We start from the raw sequence: 27101 nt of genomic DNA, 5'->3' as shown, positions 1-27101 counted from the left end.
GTTACACATGGGATTAGTTTGGAACTTTAAAATGGAGAATAATAATTTCAAAATAAAAGCCTTGAATATTTTTACATCAGGTAATTGCTGTTTTTGGCTTTATTTGACGTTTTCATCCAAAGCACTGTTACACATGGGATTACTTTGGAACTTTAAAATGGAGAATAATAATAATTTCAAAATAAAAGCCTTGAATATTTTTACATCAGGTAATTGCTGTTTTTGGCTTTATATGACTTTTTCATCCAAAGCACTGTTACACATGGGATTAGTTTGGAACTTTAAAATGGAGCATAATAATAATTTCAAAATAAAAGCCTTGAATAGTTTTACATCAGGTAATTGCTGTTTTTGGCTTTATTTGACGTTTTCATCCAAAGCACTGTTACACATGGGATTACTTTGGAACTTTAAAATGGAGAATAATAATAATTTCAAAATAAAAGCCTTGAATATTTTTACATCAGGTGATTGCTTTTTTTGGCCGTATATGACTTTTTCATCCAAAGCAATGTTACACATGGGATTAGTTTGGAACTTTAAAATGGAGAATAATAATTTCAAAATAAAAGCCTTGAATATTTTTACATCAGGTAATTGCTGTTTTTGGCTTTATTTGACGTTTTTATCCAAAGCACTGTTACACATGGGATTACTTTGGAACTTTAAAATGGAGAATAATAATAATTTCAAAATAAAAGCCTTGAATATTTTTACATCAGGTAATTGCTGTTTTTGGCTTTATATGACTTTTTCATCCAAAGCACTGTTACACATGGGATTAGTTTGGAACTTTAAAATGGAGCATAATAATAATTTCAAAATAAAAGCCTTGAATATTTTTACATCAGGTAATTGCTCTTTTTGGCTTTATTTGACTTTTTCATCCAAAGCACTGTTACACGTGGTATTAGTTTGGCCCTTTGAAATGAAGCATTCTGAAAATTTCAAAATAAAAGCCTTGAATAATTTTACATGACGTAATTGCTCTTTTTGGCTTTATTTGACTTTTTCATCCAAAGCACTGTTACACGTGGTATTAGTTTGGCCCTTTGAAATGAAGCATACTGAAAATTTCAAAATAAAAGCCTTGAATATTTTTACATCAGCTACTTGTGTTTTGAGCATTATATAACTATTTTAACCCAAGGACTATTACGCATGGGATTAGTTTGGCCCTTTGAAATGAAGTTTAACAAAACTTCCAAAATAAAAGCCTCGACAACATTTTAAATCGTACCGAACGGTGCACGTCCGCCTCGCTTAACGTTCTTGCGGTTCTCCGTGTGCCACTGCTTACGTCGCGGCGTTCTTTGGCGTCGACGCCGATTTGTGGCGCGACGACGCCGGGCCCGAACCCCACGGCCGCGCCTTGGCAGGCCCCGGCTAAATTTCTTCCGAAATTTTCTAGTTATAGAACTTTATTTTTCTTCCGTAACCGTTAATGCGGCTCATACCGCTGGGTGCACACCTACAAATGAGGTATCAAAACGTGCAGAAAATTCACGCCATTGGAGCTATTATTTTTGGTGGGATTTGGGCTTAACGTGGCGACATAATTCGCAAAAAACTACGAAAAAAACCCCATTATAACTCAATGGGAAAAATCCTAGAAATACCCTATTTTTGAGGATTTGCTGTGTCGTCACAAATTCACCTAGAAATGCCATTCAAATTTCATTTTGTAGATACGTCTGTGATCTCTTCGAAAGTGAAGACGGCTCGTCGATACCAGTTACGGTTTGTCCACAATTTGCCTCTAAGCGACCCAAAGTTTCTCATTTTTCTTCACATTAGAGTGACAGCCCATCTCGGTTCATATCTGGGCACAACATTTCTTTCTCTCATCACTGTAAATGCTCTGAGTGAGGTACAGATATGAATCTCGGGACTATCGCAGAAGACACATTGAACTGTCATACGCTCGAAACGCTTTTCGAATATGTATTACGGTTCCCGAACAAGAAGGATTTGTTTCCAATGCTTTTTTTCAGTAAAGTGTGTTTGCTCAAACACACTTGTGTGTTTGAGAGCTCACAGCTCAGAGCTCACACCTGCTGAGACCATTATTTGCCATAGCAACGGAACTCAAGAGGCTATTGGCTGCTGGTTAGGACTACGAATACGCATCACTGTAGTTCTATCTATCCTCAGTTGAAACAGATCAGGACTGAGAACTGGCCTTTAGAACTACTGCTGCTATGGGCTGTATATAACTGATTTAACTCAGTAACTGTTACACATGGGATTAGTTTGGAACTTTAAAATGGAGCATAATAATAATTTCAAAATAAAAGCCTTGAATATTTTTACATCAGGTAATTGCTGTTTTTGGCTTTATTTGACGTTTTCATCCAAAGCACTGTTACACATGGGATTACTTTGGAACTTTAAAATGGAGAATAATAATAATTTCAAAATAAAAGCCTTGAATAATTTTACATCAGGTAATTGCTGTCTTTGGCTTTATTTGACTTTTTCATCCAAAGCACTGTTACACATGGGATTAGTTTGGAACTTTAAAATGGAGCATAATAATAATTTCAAAATAAAAGCCTTGAATATTTTTACATCAGGTAATTGCTGTTTTTGGCTTTATTTGACTTTTTCATCCAAAGCACTGTTACACATGGGATTAGTTTGGAACTTTAAAATGGAGCATAATAATAATTTCAAAATAAAAGCCTTGAATATTTTTACATCAGGTAATTGCTGTTTTTGGCTTTATTTGACGTTTTCATCCAAAGCACTGTTACACATGGGATTACTTTGGAACTTTAAAATGGAGAATAATAATAATTTCAAAATAAAAGCCTTGAATATTTTTTCATCAGGTAATTGCTGTTTTTGGCTTTATTTGACTTTTTCATCCAAAGCACTGTTACACGTGGTATTAGTTTGGCCCTTTGAAATGAAGCATTCTGAAAATTTCAAAATAAAAGCCTTGAATATTTTTACATCAGCTACTTGTGTTTTGAGCATTATATAACTATTTTAATGAACCTATTACTCTACACCCAACAAAGTGTCTCTTTATAATTGTTGGGGCCTGCCATGCAAAGCAATGGCAGGAACCTATTACTATTGTCGGAGAGAAGCGTCTCTTTATTATTGGGGCCTGCCATGCAAAGCAATGGCAGGAACCTATTACTATTGTCGGAGAGAAGCGTCTCTTTATTATTGGGGCCTGCCATGCAAAGCAATGGCAGGAACCTATTACTATTGTCGGAGAGAAGCGTCTCTTTAAGTATTGGGGCCTGCCATGCAAAGCAATGGCAGGAACCTATTACTCTACACCCAACAAAGTGTCTCTTTAATATTATTATAATTCTTTATTTTTCTTCCGTAACCGTTAATGCGGCTCGTACCGCTGGGTGCACACCTACAAATGAGGTATCAAAACGTGCAGAAAATTCACGCCATTGGAGCTATTATTTTTGGTGGGATTTGGGCTTAACGTGGCGACATAATTCGCAAAAAACTGCGAAAAAAACCCCATTATAACTCAATGGGAAAAATCCTAGAAATACCCTATTTTTGAGGATTTGCTGTGTCGTCACAAATTCACCTAGAAATGCCATTCAAATTTCATTTTGTAGATACGTCTGTGATCTCTTCGAAAGTGAAGACGGCTCGTCGATACCAGTTACGGTTTGTCCACAATTTGCCTCTAAGCGACCCAAAGTTTCTCATTTTTGCTCAAGTTAGAGTGCGTTTCTGGCTGCTTAGAGTGAGAGATGAAGACAACTTTTTCAACCCAAATCATTTTTGAAATCGCCATCACGCCCACAAATATCGCACGATTAGTATCAAAATCGGTCCTGACATTGATACGCCTGTCTGCTCCGGTAAAATGTTTTCGAAATTTATCTAGACCGTACGGTTTTCTGTCACGGTGCTTCAGAGCAAAGTCATGCGACAGGATTTTCTGAGGCTGTCTGAGGCTCTCTCCCATGTATTTGAATAGAATTTCAGATCTGGGCACAACATTTCTTTCTCTCATCGCTGTAAATGTTCTGAGTGAGGTACAGATATGAATCTCGGGACTATCGCAGAAGACACATTGAACTGTCATACGCTGCAAACGCTTTTCGAATATGTATTACGGTTCCCGAACAAGAAGGATTTGTTTCCAATGCTTTTTTGTCAGTAAAATGTGTTTGCTCAAACACACAATTGTGTGTTTGAGAGCTCAGCGCTCAGAGCTCACACCTGCTGAGACCATTATTTACCATAGCAACGGAACTCAAGAGGCTATTGGCTGCTGATTTGGACTACAGATACGCATCGCTGTAGTTCTATCTATCCTCAGTTGAAACAGATCAGGACTGAGAACTGGCCTTTAGAACTACCTGCTGCTATGGGCTGTATATAACTGATTGAACTCAGTAACTGTTACACATGGGATTAGTTTGGAACTTTAAAATTAAGCATACTGAAAATTTCAAAATAAAAGCCTTGAATATTTTACATGACGTAATTGCTCTTTTTGGCCGTATATGACTTTTTCATCCAAAGCAATGTTACACATGGGATTAGTTTGGAACTTTAAAATGGAGCATAATAATAATTTCAAAATAAAAGCCTTGAATATTTTACATGACGTAATTGCTCTTATTGGCCGTATATGACTTTTTCATCCAAAGCAATGTTACACATGGGATTAGTTCGGAACTTTAAAATGGAGCATAATAATAATTTCAAAATAAAAGCCTTGAATATTTTTACATCAGGTAATTGCGCTTTTTGGCTTTATGTGACTTTTTTATCCAAAGCACTGTTACACAATGGAATAGTTTGGCCCTCTGAAATGAAGCATACTGAAAATTTCAAAATAAAAGCCTTGAATATTTTTACGTCATGTAATTGCTCTTTTTGGCCGTATATGACTTTTTCATCCAAAGCACTGTTACACATGGGATTTGTTCGGAACTTTAAAATGGAGCATAATAATAATTTCAAAATAAAAGCCTTGAATATTTTTACATCAGGTAATTGCGCTTTTTGGCTTTATGTGACTTTTTCATCCAAAGCACTGTTACACATGGGATTAGTTCGGAACTTTAAAATGGAGCATAATAATAATTTCAAAATAAAAGCCTTGCATATTTTTACATCAGGTAATTGCGCTTTTTGGCTTTATGTGACTTTTTTATCCAAAGCACTGTTACACATGGGATTCGTTCAGAACTTTAAAATGGAGCATACTGAAAATTTCAAAATAAAAGCCTTGAATATTTTTACGTCATGTAATTGCTCTTTTTGGCCGTATATGACTTTTTCATCCAAAGCACTGTTACACATGGGATTTGTTCGGAACTTTAAAATGGAGCATAATAATAATTTCAAAATAAAAGCCTTGAATATTTTTACATCAGGTAATTGCGCTTTTTGGCTTTATGTGACTTTTTCATCCAAAGCACTGTTACACATGGGATTAGTTCGGAACTTTAAAATGGAGCATAATAATAATTTCAAAATAAAAGCCTTGCATATTTTTACATCAGGTAATTGCGCTTTTTGGCTTTATGTGACTTTTTTATCCAAAGCACTGTTACACATGGGATTCGTTCAGAACTTTAAAATGGAGCATACTGAAAATTTCAAAATAAAAGCCTTGAATATTTTTACATCATGCAATTGCTGTTTTTGGCTTTGTATGACTTTTTCATCCAAAGCACTGTTACACATGGGATTAGTTCGGAACTTTAAAATGAAGTTTAACAAAACTTCCAAAATAAAAGCCTTGACAAAAATTTTAAATCGTACTGAATGGTGCACGTCCGCCTCGCTTAACGTTCTTGCGGTTCTCCGCGTGCCATTGATTACGTCGCGGCGTTCTTTAGCGTCGATGCCGATTTGTGGCGTGACGACGCCGGGCCCGAACCCCACGGGCGCGCCTTGGCAGGCCCCGGCTAAATTTCTTCCGAAATTTTCTAGTTATTCTTTATTTTTCTTCCGTAACCGTTAATGCGGCTCATACCGCTGGGTGCACACCTACAAATGAGGTATCAAAACGTGCAGAAAATTCACGCCATTGGAGCTATTATTTTTGGTGGGATTTGGGCTTAACGTGGCGACATAATTCGCAAAAAACTGCGAAAAAAACCCCATTATAACTCAATGGGAAAAATCCTAGAAATACCCTATTTTGGAGGATTTGCTGTGTCGTCACAAATTCACCTAGAAATGCCATTCAAATTTCATTTTGTAGATACGTCTGTGATCTCTTCGAAAGTGAAGACGGCTCGTCGATACCAGTTACGGTTTGTCCACAATTTGCCTCTAAGCGACCCAAAGTTTCTCATTTTTCTTCACATTAGAGTGACAGCCCATCTCGGTTCATATCTGGGCACAACATTTCTTTCTCTCATCGCTGTAAATGCTCTGAGTGAGGTACAGATATGAATCTCGGGACTATCGCAGAAGACACATTGAACTGTCATACGCTCGAAACGCTTTTCGAATATGTATTACGGTTCCCGAACAAGAAGGATTTGTTTCCAATGCTTTTTTTCAGTAAAGTGTGTTTGCTCAAACACACTTGTGTGTTTGAGAGCTCACAGCTCAGAGCTCACACCTGCTGAGACCATTATTTGCCATAGCAACGGAACTCAAGAGGCTATTGGCTGCTGATTTGGACTACGAATACGCATCATTGTAGTTCTATCTATCCTCAGTTGAAACAGATCAGGACTGAACTGGCCTTTATAACTAATTGCTGCTATGGGCTGTATATAACTGATTTAACTCAGTAACTGTTACACATGGGATTAGTTTTGAACTTTAAAATGAAGCTTAACAAAAATTTCACAATAAAAGCCTTGAATATTTTTACATCAGAAAATTGCTCTTTTGAGCTGTATATAACTGATTTAACCCAGCAATTGTTACACATGGGATTAGTGTGGCAATTTAAAATTAAGCTTGATGAAAATTTCAAAATAAAAGCCTTGAATATTTTTACATCAGGTAATTGCTGTTTTTGGCTTTATTTGACTTTTTCATCCAAAGCACTGTTACACATGGTATTAGTTTGGCCCTTTGAAATGAAGCTTAACAAAAATTTCAAAATAAAAGCCTTGAATATTTTTACATCATGTAATTGCTCTTTTTGGCTTTATTTGACTTTTTCATCCAAAGCACTGTTACACATGGTATTAGTTTGGCCCTTTGAAATGAAGCATACTGAAAATTTCAAAATAAAAGCCTTGAATATTTTTACATCAACTACTTGCATTTTCAGCATTATATAACTGATTTAACCCAATGACTATTACACATGGGATTAAAATAGACTGTTTTGCATGAGCAGCAGATAGATCCTCTATTGCACATGTGTCAAACTCAAGGCCCGCGGGCCACATGTGGCCCGCTACGTCATTTTATGTGGCCCTCTCCCCCCTACCACCGTTTTACAGCCCCATTGATTGACTTAAAATAGGTTTTGAGCACGAATTGACTACAAACTACATATCCCATAATGCCTTCCGATTCTTACCAACCAACATTACGGCTTCTCGCCACTAGAGTGCAGCAGAGTCACCTCAAGCTGATTATTAATTTTCCCAGCGAATAAAACTGAAACATCGACAAGCTAAGAAGCTAAAGAGCGAAGTTCCGTGATGTTTCAATCGAGGACTTTTACTTTTACCGTCTACTGCCCCCTGATTTGATGCCACAGCTTCGACTCCATGCAGCTCGTATTTTGTCCACGTTTGGAAGCACCTATCTGTGCGAACAGATGTTTTCAATAATGACTTTAAACAAGACCAAGCACAGATCGCGCATTACTGACGAAAACCTACACGCCGTTTTGCGGATTGCCACAGAATAGAACTAAAACCAGACATCAACGAACTGACCAGGGGAAAACGGTGCCTGACATCCGGCCAGAAAACATTGGTAAGCACAAACAAACTACATTTAAATAGAATGAATGTAAAACCAAAACTCAGTATACTGGAATATGCATATAGTTTATTGATTTTGCTTGTGTTTTGTTTATTTACAGAACACAACACAATGAGGATGTGTGTGAGTTATTGACAGGGTGAAGAGGGATCAGCGTTGTGTTCAAGGACAGGCAACGTCACCTCATTGTTTTGTTCTTATGTGAAATGCATGTTCGTTGCGTAATAAATAACGAAAAAGTTTTGTGAATGAAGTTGAGAGTTAATATCAAAACTTGTTTTTTATTATTTGTCTGCTTATCTTCAAAGCAGACAAAGAATAATTTTCCCAGCGAATAAAACTGAAACATCGACAAGCTAACGAGCTAAACAGCAAAGTTTAGCTGAGCAGTTTAAAAATACTGAGCATATTTTTAAACTGCTCAGTTTAAAAATACTGTAATTTTTAAACTGAGCAGTAATTTTACATCCATGCAAACTCAAATGTAATATTTAAAACTTGAATACATAAAATCAGTTATTTAACAATATGAGGTGTTGTTTAAAAATAAAAAAGATAGCAATTTCTTTTTATTGCAGAGACATTAGATTCTTAAATTTATGGTATTCTTTAAATGTTGTAATTTTGGTTCATTGTAAACTTTACCTGTAAAACGTTTGTAGAAATCTTTAACATAAGGTCAATATATATTTTTAAACTGTAATATGTTGTGTGTGTGTGCGTTATTGAAAATTTATATTTGTGACAATCATTAGGTAAATGCTAATGAACTGCCTTCCTGCAGTTTATGAGCATTGAACTGTTACTAAACAGTTCAATGCAAGGTTCATTAGCGTTAGCATTTTAGCTTCAATAAGCTATTAGCTATTTATTTTACTTTTTACCAATGTTTAGTATACTGAATGGAGTAAATCAATTACAGAAAATATCCTAGTGATTTCCCACATACTGATGAAAGCAATGACGCTAACATTAGCGTTTCTGCTGATTTTAGCTGATATACTTACTTTATAATACTGAACGGTGCACGTCCGCCTCGCTTAACGTTCTTGCGGTTCTCCGCGTGCCACTGCTTACGTCGCGGCGTTCTTTGGCGTCGACGCCGATTTGTGGCGCGACGACGCCGGGCCCGAACCCCACGGCCGCGCCTTGGCAGGCCCCGGCTAAATTTCTTCCGAAATTTTCTAGTTGGGGCCTGCCATGCAAAGCAATGGCAGGAACCTATTACTATTGTCGGAGAGAAGCGTCTCTTTAATCTTTATTTTTCTTCCGTAACCGTTAATGCGGCTCGTACCGCTGGGTGCACACCTACAAATGAGGTATCAAAACGTGCAGAAAATTCACGCCATTGGAGCTATTACTTCTGGTGGGATTTGGGCTTAACGTGGCGACATAATTCGCAAAAAACTACGAAAAAAACCCCATTATAACTCAATGGGAAAAATCCTAGAAATACCCTATTTTTGAGGATTTGCTGTGTCGTCACAAATTCACCTAGAAATGCCATTCAAATTTCATTTTGTAGATACGTCTGTGATCTCTTCGAAAGTGAAGACGGCTCGTCGATACCAGTTACGGTTTGTCCACAATTTGCCTCTAAGCGACCCAAAGTTTCTCATTTTTGCTCAAGTTAGAGTGCGTTTCTGGCTGCTTAGAGTGAGAGATGAAGACAACTTTTTCAACCCAAATCATTTTTGAAATCGCCATCACGCCCACAAATATCGCACGATTAGTATCAAAATCGGTCCTGACATTGATACGCCTGTCTGCTCCGGTAAAATGTTTTCGAAATTTATCTAGACCGTACGGTTTTCTGTCACGGTGCTTCAGAGCAAAGTCATGCGACAGGATTTTCTGAGGCTGTCTGAGGCTCTCTCCCATGTATTTGAATAGAATTTCAGATCTGGGCACAACATTTCTTTCTCTCATCGCTGTAAATGTTCTGACTGAGGTACAGATATGAATCTCGGGACTATCGCAGAAGACACATTGAACTGTCATACGCTGCAAACGCTTTTCGAATATGTATTACGGTTCCCGAACAAGAAGGATTTGTTTCCAATGCTTTTTTGTCAGTAAAATGTGTTTGCTCAAACACACAATTGTGTGTTTGAGAGCTCAGAGCTCAGAGCTCACACCTGCTGAGACCATTATTTACCATAGCAACGGAACTCAAGAGGCTATTGGCTGCTGATTTGGACTACAGATACGCATCGCTGTAGTTCTATCTATCCTCAGTTGAAACAGATCAGGACTGAGAACTGGCCTTTAGAACTACCTGCTGCTATGGGCTGTATATAACTGATTGAACTCAGTAACTGTTACACATGGGATTAGTTTGGAACTTTAAAATTAAGCATACTGAAAATTTCAAAATAAAAGCCTTGAATATTTTACATGACGTAATTGCTCTTTTTGGCCGTATATGACTTTTTCATCCAAAGCAATGTTACACATGGGATTAGTTTGGAACTTTAAAATGGAGCATAATAATAATTTCAAAATAAAAGCCTTGAATATTTTACATGACGTAATTGCTCTTATTGGCCGTATATGACTTTTTCATCCAAAGCAATGTTACACATGGGATTAGTTCGGAACTTTAAAATGGAGCATAATAATAATTTCAAAATAAAAGCCTTGAATATTTTTACATAATGTAATTGCTTTTTTTGGCCGTATATGACGTTTTCATCCAAAGCACTGTTACACATGGGATTAGTTTTGAACTTTAAAATGAAGCTTAACAAAAATTTCAAAATAAAAGCCTTGAATATTTTTACATCATGTAATTGCTCTTTTGAGCTTTATTTGACTTTTTCATCCAAAGCAATGTTACACATGGGATTAGTTCGGAACTTTAAAATGGAGCATAATAATAATTTCAAAATAAAAGCCTTGAATATTTTTACATCATGTAATTGCGCTTTTTGGCTTTATGTGACTTTTTTATCCAAAGCACTGTTACACAATGGAATAGTTTGGCCCTCTGAAATGAAGCATACTGAAAATTTCAAAATAAAAGCCTTGAATATTTTTACGTCATGTAATTGCTCTTTTTGGCCGTATATGACTTTTTCATCCAAAGCACTGTTACACATGGGATTTGTTCGGAACTTTAAAATGGAGCATAATAATAATTTCAAAATAAAAGCCTTCAATATTTTTACATCAGGTAATTGCGCTTTTTGGCTTTATGTGACTTTTTCATCCAAAGCACTGTTACACATGGGATTAGTTCGGAACTTTAAAATGGAGCATAATAATAATTTCAAAATAAAAGCCTTGCATATTTTTACATCAGGTAATTGCGCTTTTTGGCTTTATGTGACTTTTTTATCCAAAGCACTGTTACACATGGGATTCGTTCGGAACTTTAAAATGGAGCATACTGAAAATTTCAAAATAAAAGCCTTGAGAATTTTTACATGAGATTATTGCTGTTTTGAGCACTATATAACTGATTTTATCCAATGACTGTTATTCATGGGATTAGGTTGGCCCTTTGAAATGAAGTTTAACAAAACTTCCAAAATAAAAGCCTTGACAAAAATTTTAAATCGTACCGAATGGTGCACGTCCGCCTCACTTAACGTTCTTGCGGTTCTCCGCGTGCCACTGATTACGTTGCGGCGTTCTTTAGCGTCGACGCCGATTTGTGGCGTGACGACGCCGGGCCCGAACCCCACGGGCGCGCCTTGGCAGGCCCCGGCTAAATTTCTTCCGAAATTTTCTAGTTATTATTATAATTCTTTATTTTTCATCCGTAACCGTTAATGCGGCTCATACCGCTGCGTGCACACCTACAAAAGAGGTATCAAAACCTGCAGAAAATTCACGCCATTCCAGCTATTACTTTTGGTGGGATTCGGGATGAACATGGCGACATAATTCGCAAAAAACTACGAAAAAAACCCCATTATAAGTCAATGGGGAAAATCCATTGAAAACCCTAATACCCTACTGGCTAAAACAGAGAATTGTCTCCCCCAGCTGGCTCAAATGAAGTATTGTAAGTCTGAAAAGCGAAAAGAGCAAGTATGAAAAAAAAAAAGATTGTGCCTTGGATATACTGGATTAAACAAAACTTTAAATTTGATTGGTAAACATCCAACAGGTAGATGTGAGTGTGGTATGGATATGGAAACAGTAGAACATGTAATAATTAATTGTGGAAAATATAAAGCAAGTACAATAAATTAGGAAATATGATATAGAGACATTTAAACTTAATAAGATATTAATTAAACACAAAATAAATAAAGCGGTTATTACATGTTTGAAGGTAACAGGATTATATGTAAGACTTTAGATTGGGGAGCGGTTAACTGAAACGTGGGGCGTGCTAACCCCCTGCGCCACCACAGCACGCCCCATGAATATTTATGTTATTTCATAAAATTTCTTAAGAAAACTAAACTGATAGAAAGGATTTAGTGTTTGTTTTTTTTTAAGTTGCGCCCTGATCCACACTCCATACCAGTAGGTGGCGGTAATGCACACCATTAAGTTGCTTGCCAACCGCCATTAAAAACAAAAAGAAGAAGAAGAGCTTTCTGCTTCCGACTGCTTGGTTAAGGTAAGAAGTGTTTGTGTTATGTCCATAAAATATACTATTTAATTTCATTACTATATTATTAGAACTGCTTACAGTTGTTAAATGTAATGTGTTCTTTAAGAAATGTGATCGATTTTAAAAGTTTGACTGCTGTGGGATATTTTGTTGTGGCTCTGATAGCGTAGCTGCTAGCTTGATGGAACCACAATTTGTTCACATGTTAGCACTTTGCTAACTGGCTTTCGTGAAACCTGTTAGGCTACAAAATCTCTGTTAACATCAATCTGATCAGCTGAAATAAGGCAATTTTGTTTTACCTCAACCTAGAGCTATTGTGACTTGCAGAAATTGCCACAAATAACCGGAACTAGCATATTAAGCTACTTCACTGAATCAGTTGCTTCGGATACAGATACTCTCAGCTGCCGTCTTGTGCCGACAGTGAAAAACAGCAGAACTACATAATATTAGCTTGGTATGATGTAAATTATAATTTTTGTTTGAATTACATAAAATAACTTCATGATCTGAGTTTTTTTTCATTATGCTTGGCCTATCAATAATTTCAAATAATAAAACATAAAATATCTGGGTTTATTTTGTTCATCCGAACCAGAACCTCCAGGTTCTCCGTTGTAGAGTTTTACTGAAAATCAGCGGAGAAATATCTGTAGCGCAGCAGCTGCGGTACAGTCTGCCCACTAGAGTAGAACTGAACCGAACCAAACATGAACGTATTTCATCGCCTAACGAAAGACAAGGAAGCAAAGAGATTTCGGCTAAAGAAATCTGAACTTGATTACATTGCAGCATCCTTTAGCGTCGATGCCAATTTGTAGCGTGACGACGCCGGGCACAAACCAGACGGGCGCGCCTTGGCAGGCCCCGGCTAAATTTCTTCAGAAATTTTGTTTTTCTAGTTTTATTTTATTGTTATCCACTATTGATTTTGTGGAGCTCGGCACAAAATCGTCTTACCATTTTAATCTTGTTATAATGTATAATTTTCCATTACACACCTGAAGAGAATACCAGACCAGATTGAGCTTCAATGAAGGGAAGAAACCGAAAGAACAAAAAGTAAAATACCTGGAAATTATGAAAAATTGGAGAGTAGTAGGAGAAAGTAGCACAGTGAGACAAACATAAATCCAAGTCATATTACGGGTAAGCAAACTCCAAGTTTACATGTGTAATGATTGGACTGAAAAGGCTTTTTTTGACTGCAAGATGTCACTTTCTGCTGCAGTTCTCTGACAGTGAGATTTGAAGATATTTTTTAACCCCTTTGTTAAAAAATATCTTTACTGTGGGTGTCCAGACTTGTGACAAATGGCTAAAAATGGACTCTGTGTCATACTTATAATTCTGGAAAACAGGAAGTTTTTTTGTTGCTAATCTTAAATGTAAAAAAAAAAAAAAAGTATAAATAAAAAAATACTTCACTTACTTTAAAACGATAAAATGGATTTAGCCAAAAACTATAATTTCTTAATGTTGCTCAAAGCTAGGGATTTAATTTTTCTTCCATTGTGAGATAACTGAATTAAAATATGAATTTATTTTAATTATTCTGAGGAAATGAATCTGTCCACATCTGTACCGCCTCCACACTGTGCATTATCAATGTAAACTTGGCTCCTCCTCAAACATGGTGGGACTTTCTGATACCTCTATATTTTTAGCACAGAAAAACAGGAAGTCATGGTTTACTACTCGAAAGATAAAAATAAACCTAGATTTAAGAAATCATGCTTCAATTAGATTTATTATGTAGAAATATATATTTTTTAGAATCATTCTTAAATCAGGGACCTTTTTGCCTTATTGGGAGACCATAGTCAACTTTTTTTTTTTTAGCATTTTTTAGGGTCATTTTGCTGCAATAAAGCATTTTATACTGTTTTAAGGCTTCTTGGATTGAAGAAAATGTAAAAAGACTACAAAACAGTCTGAAATAAGTAAAGGAGGCATGTTTTGAAACTTTTGCACAGTGCTATGTATAGAACCTGCTGTCATTTTATTTTCTCCAGCCGCTCAGTTCTTATCTAATTTTAAAATGTCCTGCTTGATTTATTTTGTTTTTCACTTCCGCTTCGATTCAATCTGTTTTAATTCCAGATGTACAATTATGGTTGTCCTCATAAGAAACTAAAAGGTATTGTGTAATTGTGTGAATAAAGAAAGAAAAAATACTTTAGAGAATCGGTGGTTCCAACAGGTTTTTAGTTCTCTCTCCTGCAGCTCCCCCTGCTGGTCGCAACAATCTACTGCAAGTTTTAAGTTCTTCCAAAATGTCACTTTTTAGCATTTTACTCATAGTTTCCACACAGTTTCAGCTACGTACTGAGCTAAGTTTGTGTATGGCTAAATTAATATCAAATATTATTTTCCATGCATGACTTGTTTTCTAGGATGTTGGAGCAGCTTTGTTACGTTAATTCTGATTTGTTCTTTTTTTTTTTTTTAAATATAACTGTCCAATATATTGGATATTTGGACAGTTATTTCCACTGATTTTGGATGCCATGCAGCTGGAAGCTCATGTTTCGGATTGTCATTATTATGCGCAACCATGGCAACGAGATTTTTCCCAACTTGGAGAAGCTGATTAGCATTTTATTTTATTTTACCCCTCCAGGGGGTCTTTTGTGGGCTCTAGTGTCCCTTATATGACAGTAGGCTGACAGGAAAAGGGGGAAAACATGCGGCAAATGTCGTCAGGTCCGGGAGTCGAACCCACGACGGCCGCGTGGAGGACTCAAGGCCTCCAAATGTGGGTCGCGCTAACCACTACGCCACCACGGCATGCCCCGCTGATTAGCATTTTAAAAGCTCAAATAACACTTGAACTATGACACCAAATCCCAAAAGAACTGCAAACGATGCTTCTTGGAATGTATGGCATCACAGTGATTTATAGAGAAGCTGCAAAAGCAAATGATGTGGATTAGCAGTGCTTGCCAACACTTGACGTCGTCAACCAGAACATGGTACTGAGAAATATTGTCCCTCCTCCAAAAGAGTGAGCTGTTAGCATGTTGTAACAGTAATGAGAGTGCTATATAGCACGAGTCTTCAGTCAGAGACCTTTTACAATTGGTTGGAAGACTGACTGCTACTGGAGAACCCTGCTGCCGAGGGCATCACCTCCCACCAGGACTCTTTGTGGATAGAAACATGTTAAATAAAGCATTTTGTAATTCAATTGTCTTGTCTTCCCCCTCAGAAGTAAATTTTGCACCAAACCTTTCACAAAACAGCAAGTTAGAATTACCATTTACATTAATTAAATTTTCAAAACAAACTATTGATTTTCAGTAAATTGATAATGAAAGCCTGGATTAAGCAAACTAATTTACTTTATTGTTATTTTTTAAACAACTAAACATATTTTATATCTGTTGTTAAATACTGAAAAAAAAAAACTTCCAGCAAAGAAATCATTTTTAAATTTTTAAACTGCAGCAAAAATATTAATTTGTGCTGCTATCATTTTAAAGATATTAATAAATGTTTCCAGAGGTCCTCAAAGGTCAACGAGTCGGTCTAAATGAACATAATCAAACCAATTTGTTGTCTATTAACTGCACAATTAATTTATACCAGGTTAGTCTTATTTTGTTAATGTGAGAAGGAGGAGCAGGTTGATGTGCGGTGACCTAATAACAGTTCAAAAAATAAATAAAAGGAGAAAAAAAACCTAACTTTATTGATTTGAGTTTTTGGGAAATTTCTGCAACTCTAAAGTTTCTATTCATTTTATTAATTTCTTGGTGTCTTATTGTAATTTTTTGGTATATTTTTTTGTTTTTAAGCTCAATTTTATTGATCATTTATCTATCTATGATGTAATTATCATCAAGTGCTTTACATGTGTTATATAAATAAACATTCATTTGACCTCTGGAAATAATGGCACAAACAAAAATGTAGCACAGTTGAACTTTTTTTTTTCCATTCTGTAAATGTGGACTGGCTGGTTGACCTTTGACGACCTTGGGAAACATTTATTAATGTCTTTAAAATAATAGCAGCATAACCAAAAATTATGACACAAATTTGGTTAATCTGAAGAGAGCAGGGGTTCAAATTCACTCAGAAGGGGATCAGAACCTTTTTTTAATACATTTCTATTTTTTCTTTAAGTGAGATCAGGAAAATATCACTTTGTTATAAACAAATAAAACATTTTAAATGAGTAACTGAGCCTCAAACTCTGTGAAAGTCAGAGCAGAATGACTCACAATGTTCCAGTTCCTGTCTGAATAACTTCATCTCAGTTCCCTTTAAACGCCTTTCCTTCAGCCCAGATCGATTAGATCTTTCTCACTTTGCTCCTTTTCTGTTTGTCGACTCCTCAGCCACTCCTCTCTTGCTTTTTGAACCTCCTGCCCATAAAAATCATGAAGTTTACTGAACTCCACGAGCGGGTCGGACCCCACCAGAGGCCATTCGCCGTACAGCGGCGCCGGTCCGTTGAGGGGCGTCACGTGAGCGTTTCTCCTCGGCCACTTTTTGGGCGACTTTTTGGCAGCCATTTTAGTAGGCATTGATGGTGGCGGTAGAGCAGCGCTGGCGCTGAAGCTCCTCCCCTCCCTGACAAGTGAAAATGGTGCCAGTGTTGGAACCAGGAGGCTGTTGGTGGGCGGACTGAGGGATTTGAACGAGGAGGAGGAGTTGGTAGAGTCCTGTTGCTGTTTAGCTTCTGCAGGAACAAGAAGAAACAAGTTAAAAGTTGTTGCTTTACGTGTTTTAAAGATGTGTAGCAAGAGTTTTATTAGTGCTCATTTTTAGTCATGTTTGGAAATAGCAGCACAACTTCTTAGATCAGTTTCAGATCAAGAAACAAATTTTAAAGGTGACTTGTTATGTAACTTGAACAGGTTAGGGCAGCTCTATGATGTCTACAAAACATAATTATCTTTTTTTTTTTTTTTGCATAAAATCATTCTTAGAGAAGAATGTTCAGCAATGCCTATCTTGAGCTGTTTTAGGGCGTCGTGTCACTTTAAATCCAAATACGTTTCTGCTGGCCACGCCCCCAAATCAGTGTTTAAACTCGCACAGGAAAATGGCTGCAAACAAATGCGCAATAATACAACTGTACATCTTTGAAAAGCAGAAGTGGAGCCTCTGCCACAACCAACAAGACAATTGTGCGCAATTATACACAGTTGTATAATTGCGCATTTGCAAGACAAATAAGACAAAACTGTCTTGCAAGTAACTTTTTATGAAGATATAGGAGCTTGTTTTAAGTCATTAATTCCTTAGCATTGATAAAACTGCACTAGTTCCACTAAGAGCTCTTCTATAAGTGACAATCTGCCAGTGGAATAAGTACTATTTCATCAATATTAATATTGATTATCAATTCTTTCAGTTACTTGAGTAAAACTAGAAATGCTAAGAAATTATTGAATTAAAACAACATCTTATATTGCTGAAGAGTTACTTGTAAGTTAGCTTTGCCTTATTTCAAGTGTACTAAAATATTCACAGCAGAAACTAGACCCACATTTTTTGTACGATTTTGTGTTTTTGAAGTATTTAATCCAAAAAATTATAATAAAGAACACAATATATCTACAGACACACCTTCATACTGCCTCCCCAGGACTCTCAGCAGACTGGAGAGGTAAGAGTGGCTGGCCAGGAAGAGCGCTTTAACCCAGCGCCCCTGAGTCTGAGCGTCTCCGGCGGCAAACCTGTAGGTTTTGAGTCCGGACCCAAACTGGAGGGCGAAGGGGAAAAACCCGTCAGAGTCCAACATCTGGACCGTGCAGCCCTCCAACACGATGACGCCCAGAAGGTGACGATCAGCCGGACGCTCCTGGTAGAACAGCAGGTTGGCTTTCAGCACAAACCACCGCCTGTAGTAAGTAGCATTTCTCTCCTTCTGTTAAATTGGTAAAGAAAAGAAATTAAATCTTTTTTCAAATAATCAAAATCGGAGGTTTGTGTTTGATTGCTTTCCTGAACCTTTTTGTAGAGATATCCCTCCTTATCCACTGGAGACGTGCATGACAGGAAACGGGTCAGAATCTTTTCATGCAACTTCATTCTGACTCCTAAAACACAAAATACATTTATAAATCACTGAACTGCTGAAAAATCAAACATTTACAGTTATAAGGGCAGATTTTTAAATTCCTGCTAATGTAACACCGTTAAGCCTCGATAAAAGCAACAAACAAGTTAATCTGATTTATCTTCACCCAGAGTTGGGTAATAACTAGTTACATTTACTTAATTACATTTACTCGAGTAACCTTTTCGAAAAAATTTACTTTTTGGAGTATTTTTACTAAACTGTACTTTAGACTTTTACTTAATTTTATTATGAAGTATCTCTACTCTTAATTGAGTTAAATTTCTGGATTTGTTTTAACCAAAAATTCACCAGACAGACACACACCTGCAGTTTTTGTTAAAGTTTATAAGATTTTTATTGAAAGAAACAGAATTGGAGAATTTTTCTTTTCCCTAATTGTGTTATTTTTTGTTACTCATATGAATAATTGCAATTTTGGTTCTTAAAATACCAAATTTTCCACTTACCTTTATGTTTTGGTCCACTTGTTGATGCAATTTGTAAATATTAAGTTATTGATAATTTGATCAGTTACTCAGCACTTGAGTACTTTTTTACTTTTACTTGAGTAAAGATATGTTGAAGCATTACTACTCTTACTTGAGTACAGTTTTTGTTTACCTTCCTCTGATTACTGGTTTCAGAATTGGTGACTGATTAACTGATAACTAAAATAACACTAGTTAAAAAAAATTAGAAAGATAGAAATAATCTTAGCGTAATCCGTTTCTTTCTTTGGTGACGGTTTGGCTCACTAAAGGAATGCTACAAGCAATAAAATGTATATTTTCTTATTTTAAAAGCAATTGTATTAATTTTTTTGTATTTCTAATAAAGTAAAAAATATCTGCGCCAATTTTTTTATCCGATGAATTGATTAATCGTCAAGACTGATAATAGAAAAATTAACCGATAGCTAAAATAATCCTCATAGTTGCACCCTAGTTTCCACAAAAGTTTAAAAAGAGGAGAAAAATAGAAATAATCTTGGCGTTAATCCAGTTTTCCTTCGTTTGGAACAGAGAGAAAATGATAAACAGTGACTCAGACTTACCTCTGTCAGGGCTGAATCTCCCGCTGGGTCAACTCGCTCTCTCAGCCTCTCTACACTCAATTAATTAATATTTTTCTCTCTTTCTTTTCCATCCTGTCGCTTGATAAAGTCAAAACCAGTTGTTTCCCAGCTGGCCGACTCAAGCAGAACCAGACAACGCTTGAATATTTAGTTTCAGGTTACTAACACTGGTTCTCTCACGAGGACGAGGGGACGGCGTTGAAATATAAATAACCCGACCCACTTCCTGGTAACAATACCCTGACACAGTATAGTCTGCTTTGAGCTGATGGGTTTGGACGCGGCTGAACCAAGTAACTAAAAAAAAAAAATTTAAATGTAACTTATGACGAGAAGCGTCATCTGGAAGTGAGATGCTAACCGCTGTTAGTTTTCTCTCTCACTTCCTCCTTTAAGTTTATTTATGATTCATGTAGGTGGTTGATTCTTCAGGGAGTTACACAGAGATGCGTTAATATGTATTTATGCTGAAAGCAAGCAGAGAGACATTCACTGACCTCTGGGAAATGTGGTTATTTTTGTTATGGGCCTCCATGATGTGTTAAGACTTCAGGGCTGAGTCACCTGTCTTTAGTTTTTATTTTTAAAATAAAAATATTTCAGTGCATTTTGCTTTCTACCACTTACCTACATATTTTGCGACAATTTTTTTCCATGAGTGAGTTAAAACTTTTCTTAACCCACTCGTCTGAAAAAAAATATTTTTCAAATGCAGTAAGTAAAACTAGCCCACATCATAAAATGCGTTTCATTTTATTTTTTTCAAAGTTGAATAATTAAGAAAATGTCAGTGATGGTATGTAGGAGGAAAAAAAAATTGTTTTAATTGGTCATTAAATTATAAATGTTTAATTATCAAAAAAAGTTATTAAAATAGATATCAGTAAATGTTACATAGAACATCTTTTGTTAATTTTAGGGAAGTAAAAAAAATTTAAAAAGAGAACAAAAGTTTTTTGGCATCAAGAAGTTACAAGGATATGGTAGATAAACATAGAAATAATAATTATAGTAACAATAATTGTTGTTATTCATAATAATAATAATACTTGATGATAATATGAATAATAAATATTAGTAATCACAGTATTAAAAATAATAAATAATAATTAAATAAATTAGATCATTTTAATTTATTTTAATTTTTACTTTCTGTGTAGAATAACCCAGTACCCAGTGATAGCAGGGTAACTAACTGACTACTGAATAAAACTTTTTTTCTATGCAGTTACAATTTGAATACATTGGCAAAGTAAATAAACAAATAAATACTACCCATTCCTTGTCTTCTTCAGTTAGAATAAAATGAATAAAATAAAAACTTTGTTTAAAAAAGACTGCAATCACTACATAGTAATTGAGTCCAGTCTTCACCGGAATTGATGAATATTGATTAAACCCAAACACGGTACCAAAATTACTACAGACATGGTCTTTTTTTTCAGAATAAATAAAAGATTTCACAAATGTCACACTAGGATTTACAAAAATAAACTTTCAAGGTGCAATCATCCAATCCATATTTCTTCAAATGTTAGTTAGTTTAAAAAATGTTGATCTGGATTTTACTTGCTGGGAGCTTTACAGTTGTGTTTTATTTGCACTCCTTTCCAGAAGGGGGCGATAGTGGGTCAGGTCTGTTTTGTTGAGCAATGTCAAGGTGCAACGAAGAGGAAACGAAAACGAACTATTTTCATCAGGTTCTTACCATTCTTTATATATTTATTAATTCATTAGGTGTAATTCCCAAACATACGTTTTAAATTTGGTGTACATCTAATATTTAAGCTCTTAGCGGCTTTTAATCTCTAAAAAGTGTTTGATTTACGCTTCACATGCTCTCCATGCGCTGTGTTGTTTTTTATTTTGAGCTAACGTTGCTAACGTTGTAGCGTCAAGCTGTATGTTTAATTTATAAATCCACTGATGATTTAACTCACCTTTAAGCTGCGCTGCAGTAGTAAAGGAGTCTCCTTATATCCTTCTGTAGCGCCATGTCGAAAAGAAAAGTCACATTTGAGGACGGAAACGGGGAGCTGGACCTGGAAGATGACGGCCTGAGTAAAAAGGTGCTTCTTTTAAATGACTATTACAGATTAGAGCGTTATTCTGGCGGTATCCAGCGAACTATTTGCTAACACACTGCTTAACATAGCAGGATAAGTTGTGTTTATTTGAAGCAGACTACGAGCTATATTAATAAAAAACTGGTCAGATTGGTTAAATAATCCTAAACATGTTGAAAATAAATTTATTTATCAAATTCTTGCATGTTTCACTAAAACTGCGTGCTTTACAATGAGAATTACTATGGTGATGTCAGATAATGTGAAAAACGATTGTATTTGGTAATATGAGAAGTAAAATGAAATTCCGGCTCACCATTTGAGGAAGCATTTATTCTTTAAAATATTTTTGGTCAGGGTTCAGAAGGTCGATAATGATCATTTAGTGGTCGTGTGTCTGTTCTGATCAGATTCCAGTTTATTCATATTAATAAATCTTCCTCACGCACCTGACTTGCTTATATGGAGTACCTCAAGGTTCAGTGATTGGATCAATTTTCTTTAAAAATGTACAAATATATAGCAAGGGATACATTTCCACCATTCTCTTAATGTCAAGTAGAAGAACTGAACAGAAGTAGAAGATCTGAACAGAAAATAATTTGAAAAGAAAACGGTCAAAAACCGTCTAGAGAGCTGTTGCCTCTGTAAAATCAAAGTAAAAAATTAAAAATAAATTTGAGAGCTTTAAAACTTTTGCGCAATACTATACACCACAGTGAATTTATATCAGATTTCTCTGTGGCTGTAAATCTGATGTGTGGCTTAGTCTATTTACGGGCATGTCTAAACTTAGCTTTCAGTTAACAGAACTTGAATGTCTGTCTGACTGGAAGCCAAACCGCTTACAGCCTAATGAAGCTGTTCATGTTACATTTTACACGATGGAAAGGAATTTTAAATTGTTTCGCTTGACTGAGCGTAAGAAATATGATACTCCTGCTTGTTTACCGCAGTGGAAAAGACGAGTTAAAAACCGCTCTGTTCTGATCACCTGAAAAATGAACAACTCTCCTATTTTAGCTTCATGATTCTTTGGCAGGTATTTAATGTGCTTCATAAATAAGCTAACCTGGATGTTTTTCTTTCATAAAACAATTGTTTTTGTGCTTTTCTCCCCCAGGTGAAGCAGAACTTTGAGGCCGTCAGTGGACCAGGCTCCAGATTTAAAGGTAAACACTCCCTGGACAGCGATGAAGAGGACGACGGCGACGGCGCAGAGAGCAGCAAATACAATATTCTCGACACTGATGATGTGGAGGGTAGGTGCTGTTGAATATTTTAAATGAAATTTTTACAAAATTATTTCCAAGCACTTCAGTTTTTACACATATTTTTGTACAAATGTAAGTGGATTTTATGTAATGGAGCATCATGTCAGAGTGGAAAGAAAACCAAATTTCTTATGAATAAAACTGTTTTATGTGTTACAAAGCGTTTATATTCATCCCCTCTGACTTTGCTACCCCTAAATAAAATCTAGTGCAAGTAATTGCTTTTAAACATCACCTAATTATTAAATAGAGTCCAACACTGCAAAAACACAAAATCTTACAAAGTATTTTTGGTCTAGTTTTTAGCTCTTGGCACACCTGAAATAAAACAAAACTAACTTACAAGTAACTTTTCAGCAAGATATAGGAGCTTGTTTAGAAAAGAATTCCTTAATATTGGTGAAAGATTTCTAGTTCCACCTCAGCCAAGCCTAGCCCGTTACCTAGCAACTCAGTTTTAGTTCCACTGGCAGATTATTTCACTTGTAGCATGGAAAAATGTCTTGCTATATGTGAAATAATCTGCCAGTGGAAGCCGTACCTTTTATGAATAAAATATCCCACAAAATATTGCAAAAATACTTTAAGTCCACATCACCCACTGCTATTGCTAACTAAAAAGTTAACACCAAAGCACTAATGAGAAACACTACTTCTGCTAATGCTAAAGTGCTAAACCATCATTGAATTTATTAGAAGTGCGAAAGCTGAAAACAATAAAAGACTGACCATGATACATAGGAAGCTAATAGCATCCCTTCAGCTAACTGCCATTGACCTGTTGTGTTGACTAGTAATGTCTTGTCTTCAATTTGATTCATTTATATTTTATTTTGTACATCAAAAGAACCAAGTAAATTAGTGCTTTACGATTTACCCAGAAAAATTTATTTGGGAGAAGCTAAGTACGCTAAACGTTTTCAAAGTTAGCATCATAACATTAACTAAGCCAAAAATTAGCTCTGTTATTGTTAGCATATTAGCGGAAAATATGCTAACTGAAAACCAGCTATCATTTCCATCCCTTTCAATATTATCCACTGCTTTGTCTTGATCATATAAAATCACATGATGTAGTTTTTGCAACTTTGCAAAACACTGTATGCTTCATTCTTCTATTTTAAATAATTATTATTTCAATTTCTATTGGTTTTTAGATGTACTGTTTATAAAACCCATCTAGAGACAAGTGCTGTGAATTAACTTCTGCTATAAGCATTATGATGCAAACATGGGGTTGCTGTTTTGTTCAGTTTGTCTGTGTTGATTTGTGTCTGTTCCTATGAAATAAACTTAAATTAATTAAATTGTTTTAGTTTATTAAAAGCAAGGTTATGCTTTAACTTATAGAAAAATAGTTGGAATTTGTTTGATTTGTCAATGGAAACTTTGTTTTTTAGGCCAAGAAGGAGCGACAATTGACTACGACGAAGGAGTTTCCATTACGCCTTTTAATCTGGAAGAAGAGATGCAAGAAGGACACTTTGACTCCGAGGGAAACTATTTCATCAAAAAGGAAACACAAATTAGAGACAACTGGCTTGACAACATAGACTGGGTATTTAGATATAAAATAATATTATGTTTGGTTTATTTACACTTTACAACACTGCAAAATCACAAATATCTCAGTACAATGTAAATAAAAACAACTAATGTAGAAGTCAATTTTCAGCAAGATATAGGAGCTTGTTTAAGTAATGATGAATGAATATTGATGATAAAGTTCTGGTTCCACTGGCAGATTATTTGACTTAAAACTTTGGAAAATGTCTTATTTAATTTTCCTTTGGGACTGGTTGAAGTATTTTTAAATTGAATTGAATAAGTGAAGTAATCTGCCAGTGGAACTAGAATTTGGTTGCTAGGTGACGGCCTGGGCTTGGCTGGTGTTGCTAGGTAACAGCGTAGTGTCTGTTGTCGATGGTGACATAAATGAAATAATCTGCCAATGGAACTAGTACTTTTTCATTGAATATTAAGGCATTATTGACTTAAGACAAGCTTCTATGTGTTGCTGAAAAGTTACTTGTAAGTTAGTTTTGCCTTATTTCCAGTGTACTAGGATATTTGCAGTAGAAACTAGACAAAAAATACTTGGTGTTCTTCCAGTGAAGCAATTTGCAACAAGTACTAAAAGGCTTTTCTTGCAGGTGAGAATAAAAGAGCAGCCTTTCAAAAAAAAAAAGAAAGGCCTTGCAGCCAAACGGAAACGCAGAGCTGGCGATGAGGACGAGGCTGAGGAAGAAAAACAGAGAGAAGAGCAGCAGGCCGACCAGGAAGATGAGGAGGAAGAGGAGGCCGAGCCGGCAGAGGATCCGCTGGCGTCCTTAACGCAGCAGCAGCTTACCGAAGCCGTAATTGAGTTGTTGCAACCCGGAGAAACGGTCGCTACCGCCCTCCGGAGGCTGGGAGGACTCAGTGGACGAAAGAAGGCGAAGTTGGGGGAAGACAAAGATCCCACAGAGGAGCCTAACCGGGACACGGAGAAGCTCGACAGGCTCACAGCGTTGGCGGACAGACTGGTCGGATCCGGGATGTTTGAAATTTACCAGCAGACGTATGAAAAACTGGCGTACATGATGAAGAGCATGACCAGCAAGCGGCCGGCGGTGGAGCAGAAACGGAGCGGCGGTGAGAAGCAAGACGACGAGCTCGACATGTTTGGGGACAAGTTTGACGAGAAGGTTGGAGAAAAGTCCGAAAACAAAGACGAGGAAGACAAAAGAGGTTAATATGTCAGATTTTTTTATGTTTGCCTTTATTTTTAGTTGATATCTGCTTGGTTTGATTAATTTATTTCTATTTTTTTAGTGAGTGATGAAGTCATGTGGGAATACAAATGGGAGAACGAAGAGAAGTCTGAAATCTACGGGCCCTTCACCAGCGAACAGATGCAGGTAATGTAGAGGAATTATTTTAATCATTGATTATTCTGATGATTCGTCAATTAATCAGATAAAAAAAATGTACACATTTTTATTCAAGCCTTTTTAATGCAATATTTGAAATGCTTTAAAAGATGCAAATAAACAATTTAATTATTTTTTAAAATAAGAAAATAAACATTTAATTGCTTAAAATGTAATAATATAGCATTCCTTTAGTTCACACTTGATCTTTTGTAGCAAATGATGCATCTGCAACTAAAAAAAATATCAAGCTGTGCAAATTGATAGCAAAAGATGGTTAATAGGAGAAAACAAATGCAAAATGTATATATTTTTATACAGGTTTGGTTTAATTAATGTTCTGACCGTGTTTTACTTTCAGCAAATGGGTTTTTGTTGAGTCAGTAAACTTCATTTAATGATTAAATAATAAGTAAATTAGTTGACAATTGTTCCAGTAATCGATTAATCACAATTATTATGATCAGTCGTTTTAGTCATATATTGATGCCTTTGAATTTAAACCCTAGAAGTAAAATATTGTAATTAATTCAATTTTAAATGGTAGAAATTGCTGTAATCTAAGCAGATTGCATTTTTAAGTGTAAATAGTCTTCATCTCTGTGGTCATAAGCAGAAGTGCAGCATTACAAAGGACTTAAAAGATGTTTTTGTTTATTACTAAATCCCATTATGTTTACTAGATAATAAAGTTGTTAACTTGTCCTCCATTTAACCCCAGTCTGACCTTGTGGGCTTTAATCTTCTTACACTCTGTTTCTGCAGGGTTGGGTGGATGAAGGCTATTTCAGCAGCGGCGTCTACTGCAGGAGGGTGGATCAGGGGGGATCTCAGTTCTACAACTCGAAAAGGATTGATTTTGACCTCTACACATGAATCATGTGCATCAGATGAATCACAACCAATGTTCTGTGTCAGCATTTCCTGTTTTACAGGCTTTTTTTCTGAGTTTTTGGTGTAAATGGAATATTTTAACTCTGCCTTTTGCTTTCTGCAAGTTGTTTTTAAATAAACTTTTGTCCTGGTCTGGATAGAGGTCATGTTATGGGTGGTAAATATGTACATTTTCAAAATAAAAAATCCAAATGGCAGAATATCTTCAACAGCAATTTAAACCAAATTGTTCTCATGATTGTATTGAAGAAAATGTTTTCAGGATACTTTACTGTAGAGTAACATCCTAAAAAACTAAAGCTAGTTATTAG

General features: G+C 35.9%; 2 protein-coding genes across 3 annotated transcripts; one reads left to right on the top strand and one right to left on the bottom strand.

The window, feature by feature from the left end:
• Window positions 1–16429: 16429 nt before the first annotated feature.
• On the bottom strand, window positions 16430–21667 carry LOC102234812 (sesquipedalian-1-like). Of its 2 annotated transcripts, none has more exons than XM_023349668.1 (4): window positions 21585–21667; window positions 18458–18546; window positions 18074–18374; window positions 16430–17180 (listed from the first exon to the last, which is right to left on the bottom strand). In XM_023349668.1, exons 2-4 carry the CDS (start codon window positions 18536–18538, stop codon window positions 16777–16779), a joined length of 786 nt encoding a protein of 261 aa, XP_023205436.1. In that variant the 5' UTR covers window positions 18539–18546; window positions 21585–21667; the 3' UTR covers window positions 16430–16776. The 2 variants fall into 2 exon arrangements, with proteins under 2 accessions (XP_023205436.1, XP_005810188.1); XM_005810131.2 differs by lacking the exon at window positions 21585–21667 and adding an exon at window positions 19624–19867.
• cd2bp2 (CD2 cytoplasmic tail binding protein 2) lies at window positions 21259–27011 on the top strand. The gene is made up of 7 exons (XM_005810130.3): window positions 21259–21344; window positions 21635–21713; window positions 22834–22972; window positions 24385–24542; window positions 25138–25714; window positions 25799–25884; window positions 26662–27011. The coding sequence occupies exons 2-7, from the start codon at window positions 21639–21641 to the stop codon at window positions 26770–26772; spliced, it is 1146 nt and encodes a 381-aa protein (XP_005810187.2). The 5' UTR covers window positions 21259–21344; window positions 21635–21638; the 3' UTR covers window positions 26773–27011.
• The last annotated feature ends 90 nt before the right edge of the window (window positions 27012–27101 follow it).

This window comes from Xiphophorus maculatus, chromosome 16 (assembly GCF_002775205.1).
Source record: "Xiphophorus maculatus strain JP 163 A chromosome 16, X_maculatus-5.0-male, whole genome shotgun sequence".
Classification (NCBI taxonomy): domain Eukaryota; kingdom Metazoa; phylum Chordata; class Actinopteri; order Cyprinodontiformes; family Poeciliidae; genus Xiphophorus; species Xiphophorus maculatus.
The sequence above is the reverse complement of the archived record's forward strand: the minus strand, read 5'-3'. Positions and strand labels throughout refer to the sequence as shown.